General features: G+C 35.9%; 1 protein-coding gene across 1 annotated transcript in view; it reads right to left on the bottom strand.

The window, feature by feature from the left end:
* Window positions 1–13,228: 13,228 nt before the first annotated feature.
* Window positions 13,229–17,510, bottom strand: part of DKK2 (dickkopf WNT signaling pathway inhibitor 2) — a 105,697-nt gene continuing 101,415 nt past the window's right edge. Inside the window, exon 4 of the mRNA XM_033105420.1 lies at window positions 13,229–14,991. Coding sequence (XP_032961311.1) covers window positions 14,741–14,991 — 251 coding nt within the window. The 3' untranslated portion in view covers window positions 13,229–14,740. The remainder of the gene's footprint in view (window positions 14,992–17,510) is intronic.

The raw sequence follows: 17,510 nt of genomic DNA on the forward strand, positions 1-17,510 counted from the left end.
TATCAACCTGTTGCAGAAGCCACTCCTGTAGATGTCTAGGAAGAGAAATAATAAATCAGTAATTGCCATGAATAGCCAAGGCAACAAGACAGCTCAGAAAGAAAATGAAAAGTCTCCAGAAAAGGAACTTAAAGATATGGAAATATGTGACTTAAATGACAGAGAATTCAAGATTGCAGTTCTGACAAAACTCAACGAGATGCAAGAAAACACAGAAAGGCAGTTTAATGAACTCAGAAACACAATCAAAGAAAAGCATGAGGATTTTACGAAAGAGATTGAAATTTTAAAAAAGAACCAAATAGAATTTCTGGAGATTAAGGACTCAATAGAAGAAATTAAGAATGAAATAACCAGCTTAGGTAGTAGAGTTGACCAGATGGAGGAAAGAATCAGTGACATCAAAGATAGAAACCTGGAAATGACACAGATGGAAGAAGAAAGAGACTTGAGACTTAAATGAAATGAAAGAACTCTACAAGAACTTTCTGACTCCATCAGAAAGAGCAATAAAGAATAACGGGCATACCAGAAGGAGAAGAAAGTGAGAAGGGAACAGAGAGTATATTCAAATAGTCGATGAGAACTTCCCAAACTTGTGGAAAGATCTGGATCCTCGAATTCCAGAAGCAAATAGAACACCTAACTACCTCAACCCCTAAAGGGCTTTGCCAAGGCACATTGTATTGAAGCTGTCTAAAATCAATGACAAAGAAAGAATCCTCAAAGCAGCCAGGGAAAAGAAGACGGTAACCTACAAAGGAAAGGCCATTAGATAATCATCAGATTTCTCAGCAGAAACTCTACAATCCAGGAGGGAGTGGAACCAAATATTCAAACTATTGAAAGAGAGAAATTATGAGCCAAGAATAATATATCCAGCAAAGATATCCTTTAGATATGAAGGAGGAATAAAGACCTTTCCAGACATACAGAAGCTGAGGGGATTTTCTAATACACGACTTGCACTACAAGAAATACTAAAGGAGGCTATTCGACCACCATCAACAGGGACAATTTGTGGCAACCAAAACATAAAAAGGGGGAGAGTAAAGGCCTGAACCGGAATATGGGAATGGAGAAAGTAAGCGTGCTGAAGAAAATGGAATACTCTAAATATCAAACTTTCTTTTACATAAACTTAAGGGTAACCACTCAAAAAAAATCCAAAACTGAATTATATGTTGTAATAAAAGAAGAAACAGAGGGAAATATCATAGAATACCACCACACAGAAATAATAGACAACAACAAAAAGGCAAAGAAATAATGGAGACACAGCCTTACCAGAAAACTAAAGATAGAATGACAGGAAATCCTCACATATCAATAATCACCCTAAATGTAAATGAACTCAACTCACCAATAAAAAGGCACAGAGTAGCAGATTGGATCAAAAAACTAAACCCAAACATATGGATTTAGTTTATGTGTTTCTCCAAGAAACACATCTCAGCTACAAGGACAAGCATAGACTCAAAGTGAAAGGGTGGAAATTGACACTCAAAGCAAATGGTACCCAGAGAAAATCAGGTGTAGCCATAATGATATCAGATGAAACAGACTTCAGGGTGAAAAAGATAAGAGACATAGATGGACATTTCATAATGGTAAAAAGGACTATACCACAAGAAGACATAACAGTCATCAATATTTATGCCCCCAATCAGGGAGCACCAAAATATACCAAGCAACTACTAACAGAACTAAAGGGACAAATTGACCAAAACACAATTATACTAGCGGACTTAAAGACATCATTGACAGCTATGGATAGATCATCCAAACAGAAAATAAATAACGAAATATCATCCCTAGATGACACATTAGAGGAAATGGACATAATTGACATATATAGAGCACTTCATCCTAAAACACCAGACTATACATTTTTTTCTAGTGTACATGGAATATTCTCAAGGATAGACCATATATTGGGACATAAAATCAGCCTCAGCAAATTTAAGAAGATTGAAATCATACCAAGCATATTCTCTGATCACAAGGCTTTGAAATTGGATATCAACTGCAAAAAGAAAGCAGGAAAAAACACAAATACATGGAGATTAAACAACATACTTTTAAAGAACAACTGGGTCAAAGAAGAAATTAGAGGAGAGATCAAAAGATACATAGAAACAAATGATAATGAAAATACATCCTAACAAAATTTTTGGGATGCAGCGAAAGCAGTTTTAAGAGGGAAATTTATATCATTACAGGCCTATCTCAAGAAACAAGAAAAATCCCAAATAAATAACCTCATGTTACACCTTAGAGAACTAGAAAAAGAACAAGTGAAACCCAAGGGCAGCAGAAGAAAGGAACTAACAAAAATCAGAGCAGAACTAAATGAAATAGAGAACAAAAAAACAATAGAAAAAATTAATGTGACAAAGAGCTGGTTCTTTGAAAAGATTAACAAAATTGACAAACCCTTGGCTAGACTCACTAAGATAAAAAGAGAGAAGACACTAATTAACAAAATCAGAAATGAAAAAGGGGAAGTTATCATGGACACTACAGAAATACAAAGGATCATCCAAGAATACTATGTAGGACTATATGCCACCAAATTCAATAACCTAGAAGAAATGAAAAAGTTCTTAGAAACATATAGCCTTCCTAGGCTGAAACATGAAGAACTGGAAAATCTAAACAGACTAATCACCAGTAACGAAATTGAATCTGTCATCCAAAACCTTCCCCGAAGCAAAAGTCCGGGACCAGATGGCTTCACTAGTGAATTCTACCAAACCTTCAAAGAGGATGTAATACCAATCCTGCTCAAACTCTTCCAAAAAATTGAAGAAGAGACAGTACTCCCTAACTCATTTTATGAGGCCAACATTACCCTGATACCAAAACCTGGTAAGGACAACACAAAAAAAGAAAACTACAGACCAATATCTCTGATGAATACAGATGCAAAAATCCTAAACAAAATTCTAGCAAATCGAATACAACAATGCATTAAAAAGATTATTCATCATGACCAAGTGGGGTTCATCCCCAGGGCACAAGAATGGTTCAACATCCGCAAATCCATAAATGTGATACATCACATAAACAAAATAAAGGACAAAAATCATATGATTATATCAATTGATTCAGAAAAAGTATTTGACAAGATACAACATCCATTTGTGATTAAAACACTTAATAAAATGGGTATAGAAGGAAAATACCTTAACATAATAAAGGCCATATATGACAAGCCCTCAGCTAATCTCACAATTAACGGTGAAAAACTGAAGCCCTTTGTTCTACGTTCAGGACACGACAGGGCTGTCCCCTATCACCTCTGCTTTTCAACATAGTGTTGGAAGTCCTTGCCAGAGCAATCAGGCAAGAGAAAGAAATAAAAGGCATCCAAATTGGGAATGAAGAAGTTAAATTATCACTCTTTGCAGATGACATGATGCTATATATAGAAAACCCTAAAGACTCCACCAAAAAGCTATTAGAAACAGTCAACAAATACAGTAAAGTTGCCAGCTACAAAATCAACGTACAAAAGTCCATTCCATTCCTATATACTAACAATGAAATCTCAGAAAAAGAAATACAAAAAACAATTCCGTTTGCAATTGCAGTAAAAAGAATAAAATACCTAGGAATAAACTTAACCAAGGATGTGAAGGACCTGTATGCTGAAAAGTATAAGACATTTTTGAAAGAAATTGAAGAAGACACAAAGAAATGGAAAGACATTCCGTGCTCATGGATTGGAAGAATCAACATGGTTAAAATGGCCATATTATCCAAAGCAATATACAGATTTAATGCAATCCCCATCAAAATCCCAATGGCATTTTTTAAAGAAATAGAACAAAAATCATCATATTTGTTTGGAACTACAAAAGACCCCGAATAGCCAAAGATATCTTAAGAAAAAAGAACAATACTGGAGGTATCTCATTCCCTGACTTTAGCTTGTACTACAGGGCTACAATAATCAAAACAGCGTGGTATTGGCAGAAAAACAGACACATAGACCAATGGAATAGAATTGAGAACCCAGAAATAAAACCACATAAATATGGATAGATAATTTTTGACAAAGAAGCTAAAAACATACAATGGAGGAAAGAGAGCCTCTTCAATAAATGGTGCTGGGAGAACTGGAAAGTCTCGTGCAAAAGAATGAAACTGGATTGCTATCTGTCACCATGTACCAAAATTAATTCAAAATGGATCAAAGACTTAAGCATAAGACCTGACAGAATAAACTGCATAGAAGAAAACATAGGTACTAAACTTATGGACCTTGGGTTCAAAGAGCATTTTATGAATTTGACTCCAAAGGCAATGGAAGTAAAAGCTAAGATAAACGAATGGGACTATATGAAACTTAAAAGCTTCTGCACAGCAAAAGAAACCATCGACAAAATAAAGAGGCAACCAACTGATGGGAGAAGGTTTTTGCAAATAGTGCCTCCGATAAGGGGCTAATATCCATAATATACAAGGAACTCATGAAACTCAACAACAACAAAAAACAAACAACCCAATTGAAAAATGGGCAGAGGACCTGAAGAGACATTTCTCTGAAGAGGACATACAAATGGCAAATAGACATATGAAAAAATGCTCAACTTCACTAATCATCAGAGAAATGCAAATAAAAACCATAATGAGATATCACCTCACCCCAGTTAGAATGGCTATCATCAACAAGACAAATAGTAACAAGTGTTGGAGAGGCTGTGGAGAAAAAGGAACCCTCATACACTATTGGTGAGAATGCAGACTGGTGCAGACCTTATGGAAGGCAGTGTAGAGGTTCCTCGAAAAATTACGAATAGAATTACCATATGACCCAGCAATCCCTCTCCTGGGTATCTACCCAAAAAAATCTGAAAACATTTATACATAAAGACACGTGTGCTCCAATGTTCATTGCAGCTTTGTTTACCATGGCCAAGACATGGAAACAACCAAAATGTCCTTCGATAGATGAATGGATAAAGAAGTTGTGGTATATATACACAATGGAATACTATTCAGCGGTAAGAAAAGATGATATAAGAACATTTGTGACAACCATGGATGGATCTTGAGAGTATGATGCTAAGTGAAATAAGTCAGACAGAAAAAGCAGAGAACCATATGATTTCACTGATATGTGGTATATAAACCAAAAACAACAAAAGAACAAGACAAACAAATGAGAAACAAAAACTCATAGACACAGACAATAGTTTAGTGGTGACCAGAGGGTAAGGAGGTGGGATTGGGAGATGAGGGTAAGGGGGATCAAATATATGGTGATGGAAGGAGAACTGATTCTGGGTGGTGAACACACAATGTGAGATATAGATGATGTAATACAGAATTATACACCTGAAATCTATGTAATTTTACTAACAATTGTCACCCCAATAAATTAAAAAAAATACCAGTATTTTTAAAGAAATGGTGATTAATTTTCTGGTCTGAGCTATATTATTACAGCAGAATGTGAAGTGGGGTGGGATGGAAATTCAATTACTGTTTTAGTGTGTTAGTCATACCAAAACAAATTCCATCCATATACTTCCCAAATCCTGCTTTGAAAACTTCATGTCTGCTTTTCATTCTTTTAAAATTTTGAACTTTTCAATTATATTTCAATCGTCTACATATCAAATGATATAGTGTTTATTTGTAAGCTTTATAAACTGTAGGGTGTTATATACCCATAAACTGTTAACATTGTCCAAAACACGAACATTGTTCAAGTTTGTCCCCTCAGAAGAAATTGGGGAGGAATATCTGATGGGGGAGAAAATGATATATTGTTAGCCCTAATTCCAAAACTAACTGCTATGATTTGGGGAAAAATAAGGAAACTGCTTTAGGAAGTACTCAGTAAACATTTTTTTTAATTAAATTTATTGAGGTGACATTGGTTAATAAAATTATATAGGTTTCAGCTGTGCAATTTTCAATTTGCACATATATATGCAAATATGCCCATATATATATGCAAATAGTTTTTGACAAAGGAGACAAAAACGTACAATGGAGAAAAGAAATCCTCTTCAATAAATGGTGCTGGAAAAAATTGGAAAGCCACATGTAAAAGAGTGACTAGACTGCCAGCTGTCACCATACAACAAAATTAACTCAAAAATGGATCAAAGATCTAAATATAGTACCCCAAACAATAAATTGCATAGAAGAAAACAGAGGTACTAAACTTATGGATCATGGGTTTGGAGAGGATTTTATGAATTTGACCTCAAAGGCAAGGGAAGTAAAAGTAAAAATAAATGAATGGGACTATACTAAACTAAAATCTTCTGTACAGCAAAAGAAACCATCAACAAAACAAAGAGGCAACCAACCAAATGGGAGAAGACATTCACAAACAGTACCTCAGATAAGAGGCTGGTATCCAAAATATATAAAGAGCTCATACAACTCAACAACAAAAAAGCAAATAATCCAATTAAAAAATGGACAGAGGACCTGAACAGGCACTTCTCCCAAGAAGACATACAAACAGCCAACAGATATATTTAAAAAATGTTCAGCTTCACTAGCTACTGGGGAAATGAAAATCAAAACCACAATGAGATACCACCTCAATAAATATTGGAATGAATATATGAACGTATGGTTATAAAAAAACTTTAGCCTTGGCTCTGATACTAATGAACTCTGTGACAGTAGGCAAATCCCAGAATTCCCCATAATCCTGGTGGTTCTTTCCAATGCAGGCCATATTATCCAATGGATAAGAGTGCAAACTCTGGCCTCAGAGAGTCAGAGTGTTAAATCTTGGCTCCATTCCCCTAGGCTGTAGAGAGGTTGCATGAAGAATGACATGAGATGGCATAGAGACACCACTAAGCCAGCACCTGGTCCATAGCAAACATTCAAAGAGACAAGAGTTACAAGCATATTATAAGAAAGTGTAGTAACACACTTGGAATTCTAAGGCAAAGTTAAAAGTGTATAAATGTTAATATTTATTATCATTACTCTTGTCTGCATCCTATGGGAGAATCCTTGTGAAAAATCTTCTTTGCCAATTGATGATGAGATAAGATCTGAATTCTCACTTGTTGGACTAGCACAGTGCTCTGTTTGGACAGTCCCTAATCATTGTTTTATCTGTGAAGCCTGCACTCCTAACAGCCAGTTTTCACCCAATCAATCCTTCCCATTAAGTGCTCCTTTTGGCTTATTTCAAGGCTACCAAAACAAAAGTTTTTCCAAATGAAGTTCACCTACCCCTGCTCCCTGAACATTATTTTTGAATTGCTTCTGCCTGTCCCTTTCTTGCAGATGCTTAGTCTCTTCAGTCTATCCCTCTCTTAACACTGAGCAGGTTTTTCCTGAGGTATTTTGTTGTTGTTGTTGTTGTTGTTGTTTTTCCCCTGTTAAATAACAGATATCTCTTCTCTTCGGTAACCTTAAAATATTTTTTGAGCAATTTCATATTCATTAAAGAAAAAACATCATAACTGCTACCAAGTTTTCTTTACTGCTTTTCTTATAAAGAACGTTTTGCATAGCATCTCCACATTTTTCCACAACTAACGCGGATTTTTAAAGCCCCAAACTGAAGCCCAGAGTGTACTGGGGAGTTCACTCCCTATAGAGAATTCAAGGTCCCCTGAAACATGTGAAAAAGATTTTTGTTATACGTTCCTCTCAGACATTGTAAAAGGCAACATCACTATATTTGGATCTTGGAAAGTTATAAGACATGAATGTGTGTTAAAGTTATAAGACATGGATGAATGTTACTGTGAAATTTCCACAGCCAGTGCTCAGTCTTAATGCTATCTAAATAAGTTTTAAGTATGTCATACAGTTGGGTACAGGACGAATGGCTATTGGAACAGACAAGGACACAGCTGTAAGGAGCAATAGGCAAGGTAGGGGGGGAAATGGAAGATTAAATGGTCTCAATTTCAAAGTCTGCTTGAAAAGCTTAAGTGGGACTTAGAATATTTTACATGCACTAGCTGATCTGATGTTCTCCATCTGTTACTAGGCCCTGGAGACTGACTGGCCATTAAACACAGAATGATGACTAGTGTAGCAGGTGCAGTGAAGTGGGAAGGTGTGGAGCAAATAAAACAAGTCCATGGCATCTATAAGAAATGTTGACCCCCCCCAGGAAATTTTAAAAAGTTCTGCACTGTGGTATTCATGACGTATGTGTGAGAGGTATGATGGCAAGTGTATTTCTCATGAAAGTACTTCAATTACTTGCATATTGTTATTTCTTTAGAATCCCCAGGTCCTACACTATACAATTACTTAAGACTCAAAGAGAACTATGACTTGCTTTGACAAATTGCCCTTTAATGCAGTTCATTGGCCCAATGTCAATGGGAGTGTTGCCTGCGCTACAACCTTTGCTAAAATAATTTTCTAAACCTACTGCTGTGAGTCAACTGTTCTCTTCCCGTGAGTTTTTCTTGACACCCTGTGACATCTGTATCAAATTGAAGGTTTTTATTAGCACCTTTTAAGATTTCCAGCATTTCACTTGATGCATCTCTTTCTTACATGCTTACTTGAACCTCTGCTTAAACTTTGTGCCCTGACCTCTGTATATTCCCTTTTCTATTCATGCCATGCCCCTCATTCTTTCATTTGTCTGTAACTGCTTCCCTTAATGCATCCAACAAGTTCTCTTTTTTTGTTGATGCAATCTCTCTTCATATAATTTTTTCTTAAGTTCTCAAGATGGCTGGTGAGAAACATGCAAAGAGCAATTTTCTGAAGAATTGCCGGGATTCTACTGAGGACAATTTTTTATACATGAAATACAAAGCCAATATACAGGAAAGATATATTTTTTTAACTTTTGTTGTCAACAATTTCTCTTTCTTTGTTCCTGGTCCTCATACTAAGCTAGAGAGATTCTACTCTTTTTCTCAAAACCCGCACCCAGTCCAACAGCAAATTTCAGTGGGTCCTCGCTCCAAAAGACCCCAAATCCAACAATTTCTCATGACTTCCACCTTACCTGGCTAATCTAAGCCACCAGCAGTTTTTGTTGGGAATGTGCTAGAGTCGCTTCTCCACACAGCAGCCTGGGTCATCATTTGTAAACATGCCAGCTCATGCTACTCCCATGCTCACAAGCTCTTGCCAGCTCTAAATCTCTTTCACAATAAAGTGCTTATGATGGTCAATAGTGTTCTATACAACCTGCCCCAATTCCTTCTCTGACTTCATCTCCTTCCTGTCCCCCTTCCCCATTCCCTCCCAGTCTCCCCCTCGACTTCTTCCCATTGTGAAATGCTTGCCTTGCTTTTCTCCTTCCTATGCCAGTTTTTCCAGACCTTTCTATTGCCAGCCCCTCACTTCAATCAGGTCTCTGCCGTTTTATATATATATATATATATATATATATATATATATATATATATATTCCCCCCCAAGAGATCTTCATTGACCACAGAATCGAAAATAGCACGACTCATGTCCCTCTATTCCCTTACCCTGCTTCAGTTTTCTTTACAGTACTCCTCTGTCTCCTATGGTATTTATCAATTTGTCATTTAGTTATTTTATGCCCCCTAGCTATTACCCTAAAAAATAACTGGAATGTAACAAAAATGAGAGGACGAAGTTTATTGGTTTGGGTCTCTGCTTCTACCTACTGTGTCTACACAGCTGCCTAGCAATAGATCATACTCTCAGTGAGTACCTGTCGAGTGAAGAAAAGTAAATTGGGAATGTCTTCTGTGTCACTGTGCATCCTTGCTATAATGATTTTCATAAGTATCAATAGCAATTTTATTTCAGGATTCTGCTGATGTATTTCTGCAACTAGAACAAATGCAGGGATGAGGGAGTAAGTAATTTCACAGCATTAAGCAGTAGAAGCAGCCACTGTGGCACAGCCCTATAAAAAAGTCACTTTGCAAGATACTGTGGAGGTCACATCACCAGCCCAAACCTCAGTTAAGCACTGGCGATGCTTTGAATATGCTAGTTAAATAAAAATGAGGCTAGTAACATGGTGAATTTCTAAATTTGACCAGTTTTACGTGAAGGCAGCAATGCCTCAATTACCGCACATTCTACAACATAAAAGTAGTTGGAACACACAGGTGGATTCTCCTCCCACCCTACCATATGGTAAATACAGGGCCATAACTAATGTCTCGGTGGAACATTGTTCTCAGGTAAGTTTAAGCATACAGGTCACGGGTTCCACACAGCTGATTTGAATTGGTTGAATTTTTAGCAACACAAAACCAAAGATTTTCTCCATCTATCTTGGTTCACTCAAATTCCAAGCATCTCTGCTATGGTTTCTGACAACACTATGTCCTAGCACATCCCTTGAAATATCTGCTCTAAGAGTTAGAGATTGTCTTGTTTTCTAAACGTGGTGACATCTTTGGCTTAATCTTGTATATTCTAAAAATTCGCTGAACTCTATTAAAAATGAAGTCTGTCGTTCCATTGAGACATTGTCCAGGCCATCGCGGCTGAAAGAGTCCCACTAACCCCATGATTCAAGAACCCCTCTGGAGGACACAGAGTAGAATATGGAATAAGGGTGGAAAACTTTAGCCATTAATTTGAGGATTTGGGATTTCAATTTCTTTGGACTCCTTATTCTAAAGAGGAAGTTAACAAATATAGACTTTAATTTCTTCAGATTTCAACTTATTTTGACCTTAACATGCAAGAAGATTTAAATTTCATATTTTAATTTCTCTTAGGGGGTTTTTAATGGAAGAGAAGTTATATTCAAAAGTGGGCATCTCTGTATTGTTGGAATTTTATGACTGAAGTACCTTTATACATTTTATTATCAGATGTCCATTCTCATTTAATCTCACTGTAGAACCTCTGATAGACTGTGTTGGGTAATATGACGACTTAATTTGGGATGTTTAAAAGAAAGAGGAGTATATTCCAGTCCTGAGTATAAAGTGGTCTTGGAGTCAATTGAGTTAATGAACTATTTTAATCCAGTTTGCAATCTTTTGGGGATAAAAACTAAAATGCCCACCACTGGTCCTGAGACAATCCATGTAGAAGGAGTGATAAGCATTTGAGAAAATGACCTCTTCAGGAACTGTTCTAGTAGATAGCTGATCAGATTTTGGTTAAAACACAAATCTTCAAAAATGTACAATGAATGGGTTAAAAATATAAAAATTTGGGAAATGACACGGATGGGGGATTCTTCGTTGCTAATTCTTAATATTAGTTTAATGTGGAATGTATAATTATCTTTGTCTCACTCCATCCTTCACTCCTTTCATGTGGTATGAATTATTCAGTTTGGGAGAATTTCAAATGAAATTCTTGAATGAGAAATAAATAGTTCTGTACCTTCCCCACCCTTCTTCTTTGGCATTAACTGACAGAAGAAAGTGTGGCATTCTGTTCTACCCATCCATGTTATAAATTTTATAGGGGCAGCTCCCACAGGTAGAACATATATTGTCTGGTCTTACTTGAGAATGGGCACAGAGTCTGTCTCTTTCTGGTGTCTTCTTGCCCACAGATGCACCCTACATTCTCCAATATTAATTTTATCAGTCATAGGGTAATCTGTCATCATCTGCCATTCTTTCTTAACCTTTTTCTCAAATGGCCTGAATTTGGGGAGAAGAAAAGTGTAATTGATTGTTTCCTCAAATCCTAAGGCTACAATAGGGTATTTTATTTCTTAGCTAAAAAGGAAGTCAGGACAATTTGTCACTTCTCAGACCATCTCACTGAGCTCAGTGGAAAAGAAAAATATCACCCATATGATTGTTATAGTAGAAAAATACACTATAGCTAGGAAATATGAATGTTCTCAATTTGAAGAAATGGATAACTGTGTATGAATACACTTAAGTGGCTAATTAGAAATGTGGGAATTATTTCAGTGTTTGAGGTATCTTCAACTCTGACCTCTAGCTATGAGACTATCTCAGCTTCATTAAGCTGCCGTAGCTATATTAATCCATTCCACTATGTCACAGATGTTTATTTTTCCAAATTTCCAGGCCATTAACATCTCCAGTATAACATGGGCTCTTACAACCACTCCTGGTCTCATAATCGGTGAGTACTGTTTTTCAAACACTCTTAACATCTCTGTGTTTAGGAAGCAGAGGAAAGACTTCCCAGGAAGTAGTTTGAGTTCATTCAGGGCCAGGTAATTCAGTCTGTATCCATACAGAGATAAAGATACTTTGTACTTCTTTCTGCCATAGAAGAATGAACCAATACTCTAAGCATGTTGGCATTTCTATTTTGGAAAATTTTAACCTGGAAAGAAGATTATAAGTAATATGCTAGGTGGCTTCAGGTGGTTTGAAAAAGTTTGTATAGAGTCCTTGTTCCAAGATGTTTCAGAAGACAAAGTAAGAATAAATGGGTGGAAAACATAAGCTGGAATATTGTAGTTTAATGAAAAAATAACTTTCTAACAATTACAGCTGTAATTCCATGAAAAAAGCTGCCTTCGGCAATAGTAAAGTGCCTTGGATCCTCTCATGGTGATGCTGTCCAAAGGATTCCTACTCCAACTGCAAAATCAGACCAAGTCCAGTTGAACTCTGAGAATCTATGATTCTATGAAAGTTTTTCCCATAAGCAAAACAAGGAAATTTGAATTCAATTTCTTGGAGGAGAAAAATTTAATATATTTTATCTTATTATACATTTCCCCTAAATTACAAAGTCAATTGCTGCAAATATATTCTGCTACAAAGCTTTCTGTAAGAAATATCTCTATAAGAAAATACATCTCATTAACATTTCCTGTAAATAAATTACTTCAAATAATAATTTTTGAAGGGATGTACATAAGGGAAATAATGCAGAAACCAGATCAAAAATGTAAATGCTATATTGGAAATGTTTGACTGTAATGTTCCATTTTCATGTTGCCAAGCTCTTAGGAACCTGTTTGTACAGACTTTGGTTCTTGGATAGATTAGTTTATAATTTTTGTTTTAGCAGACATGTGGGGAAAACATAAATCTTAATCAACCTAGTAAATGTGTGTGGGGAGCTGCAATTTTTAATAGACATGCAGGCTTATATTCAATTTCTATTGGAAGAACTTGAATTTGAGGCTGCAGGAAGTGACTTTCAGTCTATAAAAGAAAAAGTCAAAAGTAACAACTATAACTGTTTTCATTATGCTCTAGACATAACATTTAGAAGTGAGTAAAGTAAAAAGAGTAATAAAATGGTTTCAAAGAATTAAGAAACTGTGTTTTTTATGGATTGGCAATATGTAGATTTCACAAGTTATTCCATTTATATATATATATATATATATATATATATATATATATATATATATATATATATATATATTTAACTCAATGGCTGTAAAAACAGAAATTATATCTTTGGCAAAAAAACAGCTGTTGAAGAGAAAGGTTGGTGCAGAAAAATCAGATGATGCCACCAAATAACTGGAAGCTTATAGAGGGCAATGGAACCTTACTATGTACTACCTGCCTTAGGAGTCCATTTCGTGAGAACTGTTTATTATTTTAGGATCTCAAAAATATAAACTATATGTTTTGAGATCAACTAGTGACCTTACACTGAACTCATCTGTGTGGTAAATGTTGAGATAGCAATTCCCATGGAAAACTTCCATTGAGGTTGTACAGACCTGGGTTTCAAATATGAAGTCATTTTGTGCTTCAGACATATGATCTATGTGTTGCCAAAACCTCAATACTTGACAACGTTTTCCTGAATTCCTTTCTGTACTTCAGTGTAGGATAGATATAGCCTCAGTTTGTTACAAGCTTTGCCCTAATATACTGGAGAGTATGTAAAGAATAAATGTATTTACCAACCTAATTCTATCAAAACATAGGGACTGTCAATAATGATCTCTCTGTTAGTTTTGTTTCCTATATACTTTAGACATTTTAAGAAGATTTGCCATCTGTGAAAATTCTTCTCTTTGCTATTAATGACTAATGGGGATGGGTTGGAAAATAAAATATGTTCAAAGTAGGAATCACATACAATCAAGAAAGATGCAACGTTATTCCTTTAGAATCTGAATGGACTATTTTTGTCTTATTATACCAGTCCTGATTAAGTATAAGTGAAATTAAACTTTGAAAAATGTAAATAAGCAGTTTGAGGAAAAACAGATTTTTTTTTTCTAAAGGCTTTGATAAAAGACGTGCAATTATTTTGAAATTATTTGACTGCTTTTTTCTTGTCTTGTCAAGGCTTTTAATTGAGCGGTAGAAGTAATGTTCTAAGTTCCAAGGTGACTCTATGTTGCAAATTTACTCTGTGCCATGCTTTCATTCCCTATTTAACAACTTGTTTCATGTTTTAGAGCCTATTTTATACCATGATATACTGGGCGTATTTCATTAAACTATAACTTTGAATAGAAATATGGCTTTTAGTTTATTTTATAGACAATCACCAATCTGAAGGAAACCTATCCTCCAGCACAACCTAAACTCTTGGAAAGTCATATGGTATTTATCAGTAATTTTCACTGTGCTTTTTTCTTTTTAAGTAATTGAATTTTCACAAATGTGTACATTATTTACATAAACAAGTTACATAATGGAAAACACTGGTTGTACTACGTTTTTCACCCATTCCAATCAGCTCAGTTCTCTTTTTCTTTTTCTCGCTCTGTGATCTATATTCTTAACACATTCCTTATTGTAGCCATTCTTCTGTGATCCAAATTCTATTTTCCACCATGCTATGATGCATTAAATACACAGATTCACAGTCTGCTTGTGATGTTTTTCCTCCGAGATGATCATATTTTCTGACACACATGAAGTCTGGCTTTGGAGGAGTAGGTGGCATCTTTCCATACTTTACAAGACAGGCCCTTTGCACAGTCACACCGCTGGAAAATTTCCAGCCCATGAGAGCCCTTCTTGCGCTGTTTGGTACAGACTTCCCCCTGATGGAGAACTGGTTTGCAGATTTTGGTCCAGAAGTGACGAGCACAGCAAAACCCTTCAATGCAATCTGATGACCGTAGGCAGGGGTCTCCTTCATGCCCTATACAGATGATGACCAAAAGATATTACCATGACACTTTAGAAAAAATTTTCCTTTGCAATCCAAAGCACATAAAATGCTCTATGCTACCTTCCACAGTGTCTGGATTCATATTAATTTGTTCTCCCTTTAATTACATAAATCCATTATGGTTTATTTCTACATTTGCTGTCTGAATATCAAATTTAATAAATAGTACACTGTACTTCATTGTCTTTTTACTCTATCATGGTCTGCTTCTAGATATTTCTTTGACCATTTTTAATTTCCTAAATGAATGAAACATAAGTAAATAAAAACAATTCCTTTCAAATTAATTGATTTGATACCTTCTTGGAGGTGTACAGAAACTCCGATTCAAGAGGAAGGCTGAAATTTCCAGGGATTCTTAAGATCATGTGTCAGAGTCTAGCCAGGAAAACAGAAAATGACTGTCCAAAACAGAAGATATTTAATGCAGAGAACTGGTGACAGGTAGTGGCAGGGCTAAGAAATCCCAGAAGATGGCAAAACACACAGCAGGAAGCCACTACCCCCTTCAGGCTGGAGGACTCAAAAAGCAGGTGATGGCAGAATTGGGGGCTGGAATCACTTGCTGGGACAAGCACACAACAGGCCCAACTGGCTGAACTGAAGCCCCAAGGAGATAGAGCTCTGCCGGAAACACCATCGGAAGCAGGGAGATCATGTTGGCTTTTTCCTTCCTCTGCCTCTCAGTCTCTCACCACAGCCAAACCCATGTGGCCGGAAACCACCTGACAGGGAGCCTAGGATATGCAGTCTATAAAGAACTGTGATACAAAAAAGGGCAGACAACAGTCAGTAACCACAAGATTGCCACGGGGTTACAAAAGTCAATTCGGGGGATGTAATCAATAATGTTATAAAGATTCTGTAGGGTATCTGATGGACACTTGTCTCGTTAGGGAGACCACCTCAGGGATGATGTAGATGCCTGATCACTGCACTGTACACCTGAAGCTGAAGCTGAACAATAATGAATGTCGACTACAATTATATATATATATATATATATATATATATATATATATATATATATATATATATACATATATATATCGACTATATATATGTCGACTATAATTATATATATATATACATATATATATATATATATATATATACACACACACATACATATATATAGTTACAAGAAGCAGAGTACAGCATTAGGAATAGAGACAGTGGAAATGTAATGGCTGTGTGCGATGTCAGAGGGGTAGTGGATGGAGGGAGAGGGGTTGACACTGTGTGAGGGATATAAATGATAAATGTCTAACTATTACATTGTTTTGCGCACCAGAAACTAATAAAAAAAAAAAATGGGCAGACCGCCCCAGCTCAACTAAGAACCCATCTTTAAAAAATAAATAAAGTGGAAGCACAAATCTGGGTATTTAATTCAGAAAAAAAGGAGTAAGACAGCAAAGAGCACCCACACATCACAACTGATTTGATGTGTAACTTCTATAAAGAAGGGGTCAGCAAACTTCTCTGTAACATCCCAGATTGAAAATATTTTTGACTTTTTAGGTCGTATGTGTCACAACTCCTCAATTCTGCTGTTGTCTCTCAAAAACAGCCATGGATAATGCCAAAAAAAAAAAAAAATGGGCAAATCTGTGTTACAATAAAAGGTTATTTACAAAAACAAGCAGCAGGACAGATTTGGCTCACAAGCCATAGAGTGCCAACCCCGGTCTAATGGGGATTCTGTCATCCCAGATGTCATCAATCCCCCTGTGTGATGTGGACACAACTCATTACCCACTGGCGTTCGATTTCTTCCTACTTGCCATCATACAATTACACACAGAATTATATAAACATAATTAGTAAATTTGAAAGTGTACTGAGACATAAACATCTGATGAAATAAAGAGGAATACTCGTGTACTAACAAATGAATATGAATTTGAGGGTATAGAAACAGGAGATGTGGATAAAAGGCCTTTAGGGAGTATGGACAAAGGATAACTGAAGAGGAATTATCAATTGCTACCACTATCCATGTGACCATTAGTATTCCAGGAGGTCAGACTGACAGGTCAGATATACAATACTATCTCTGCAGAACATGGAAATGTGGGAAAATGGTTTTGTAGTCAAGCAAGCCAGGGAAATAACAGCATTTTAAAAAGTTAACCAGTTTTCCTCATTGCTGGACTTCTCAAAGCCTTCAATATACAAATGTTTATTATTAAGTTCCAAAAATGGGGAGATACATTATTGCATAACTCTTGTCACAAGGCACTTTTATTCACAGAATGCCTTGACAAGTAGTGCTCTACAGAATACACTTGCAAAAAGCTTCCTTTAAAAATGGATGTGTTTCATGCCTTCAAACTTTTACTATTAGTAATTAGGTTCAATAATTTTATACTTCCAAAATTTATTATTAGTGTTTAGGCTTCTCAAATATTTTGATACAAGAAAAGGGATTTTATGGCCATACATAATCTCATTAAAAACCAACTATTTTTGTTACATTGTTTTTT

This window comes from Rhinolophus ferrumequinum, chromosome 5 (genome assembly GCF_004115265.2).
Source record: "Rhinolophus ferrumequinum isolate MPI-CBG mRhiFer1 chromosome 5, mRhiFer1_v1.p, whole genome shotgun sequence".
In the NCBI taxonomy this organism is placed as follows: Eukaryota; Metazoa; Chordata; class Mammalia; order Chiroptera; family Rhinolophidae; genus Rhinolophus; species Rhinolophus ferrumequinum.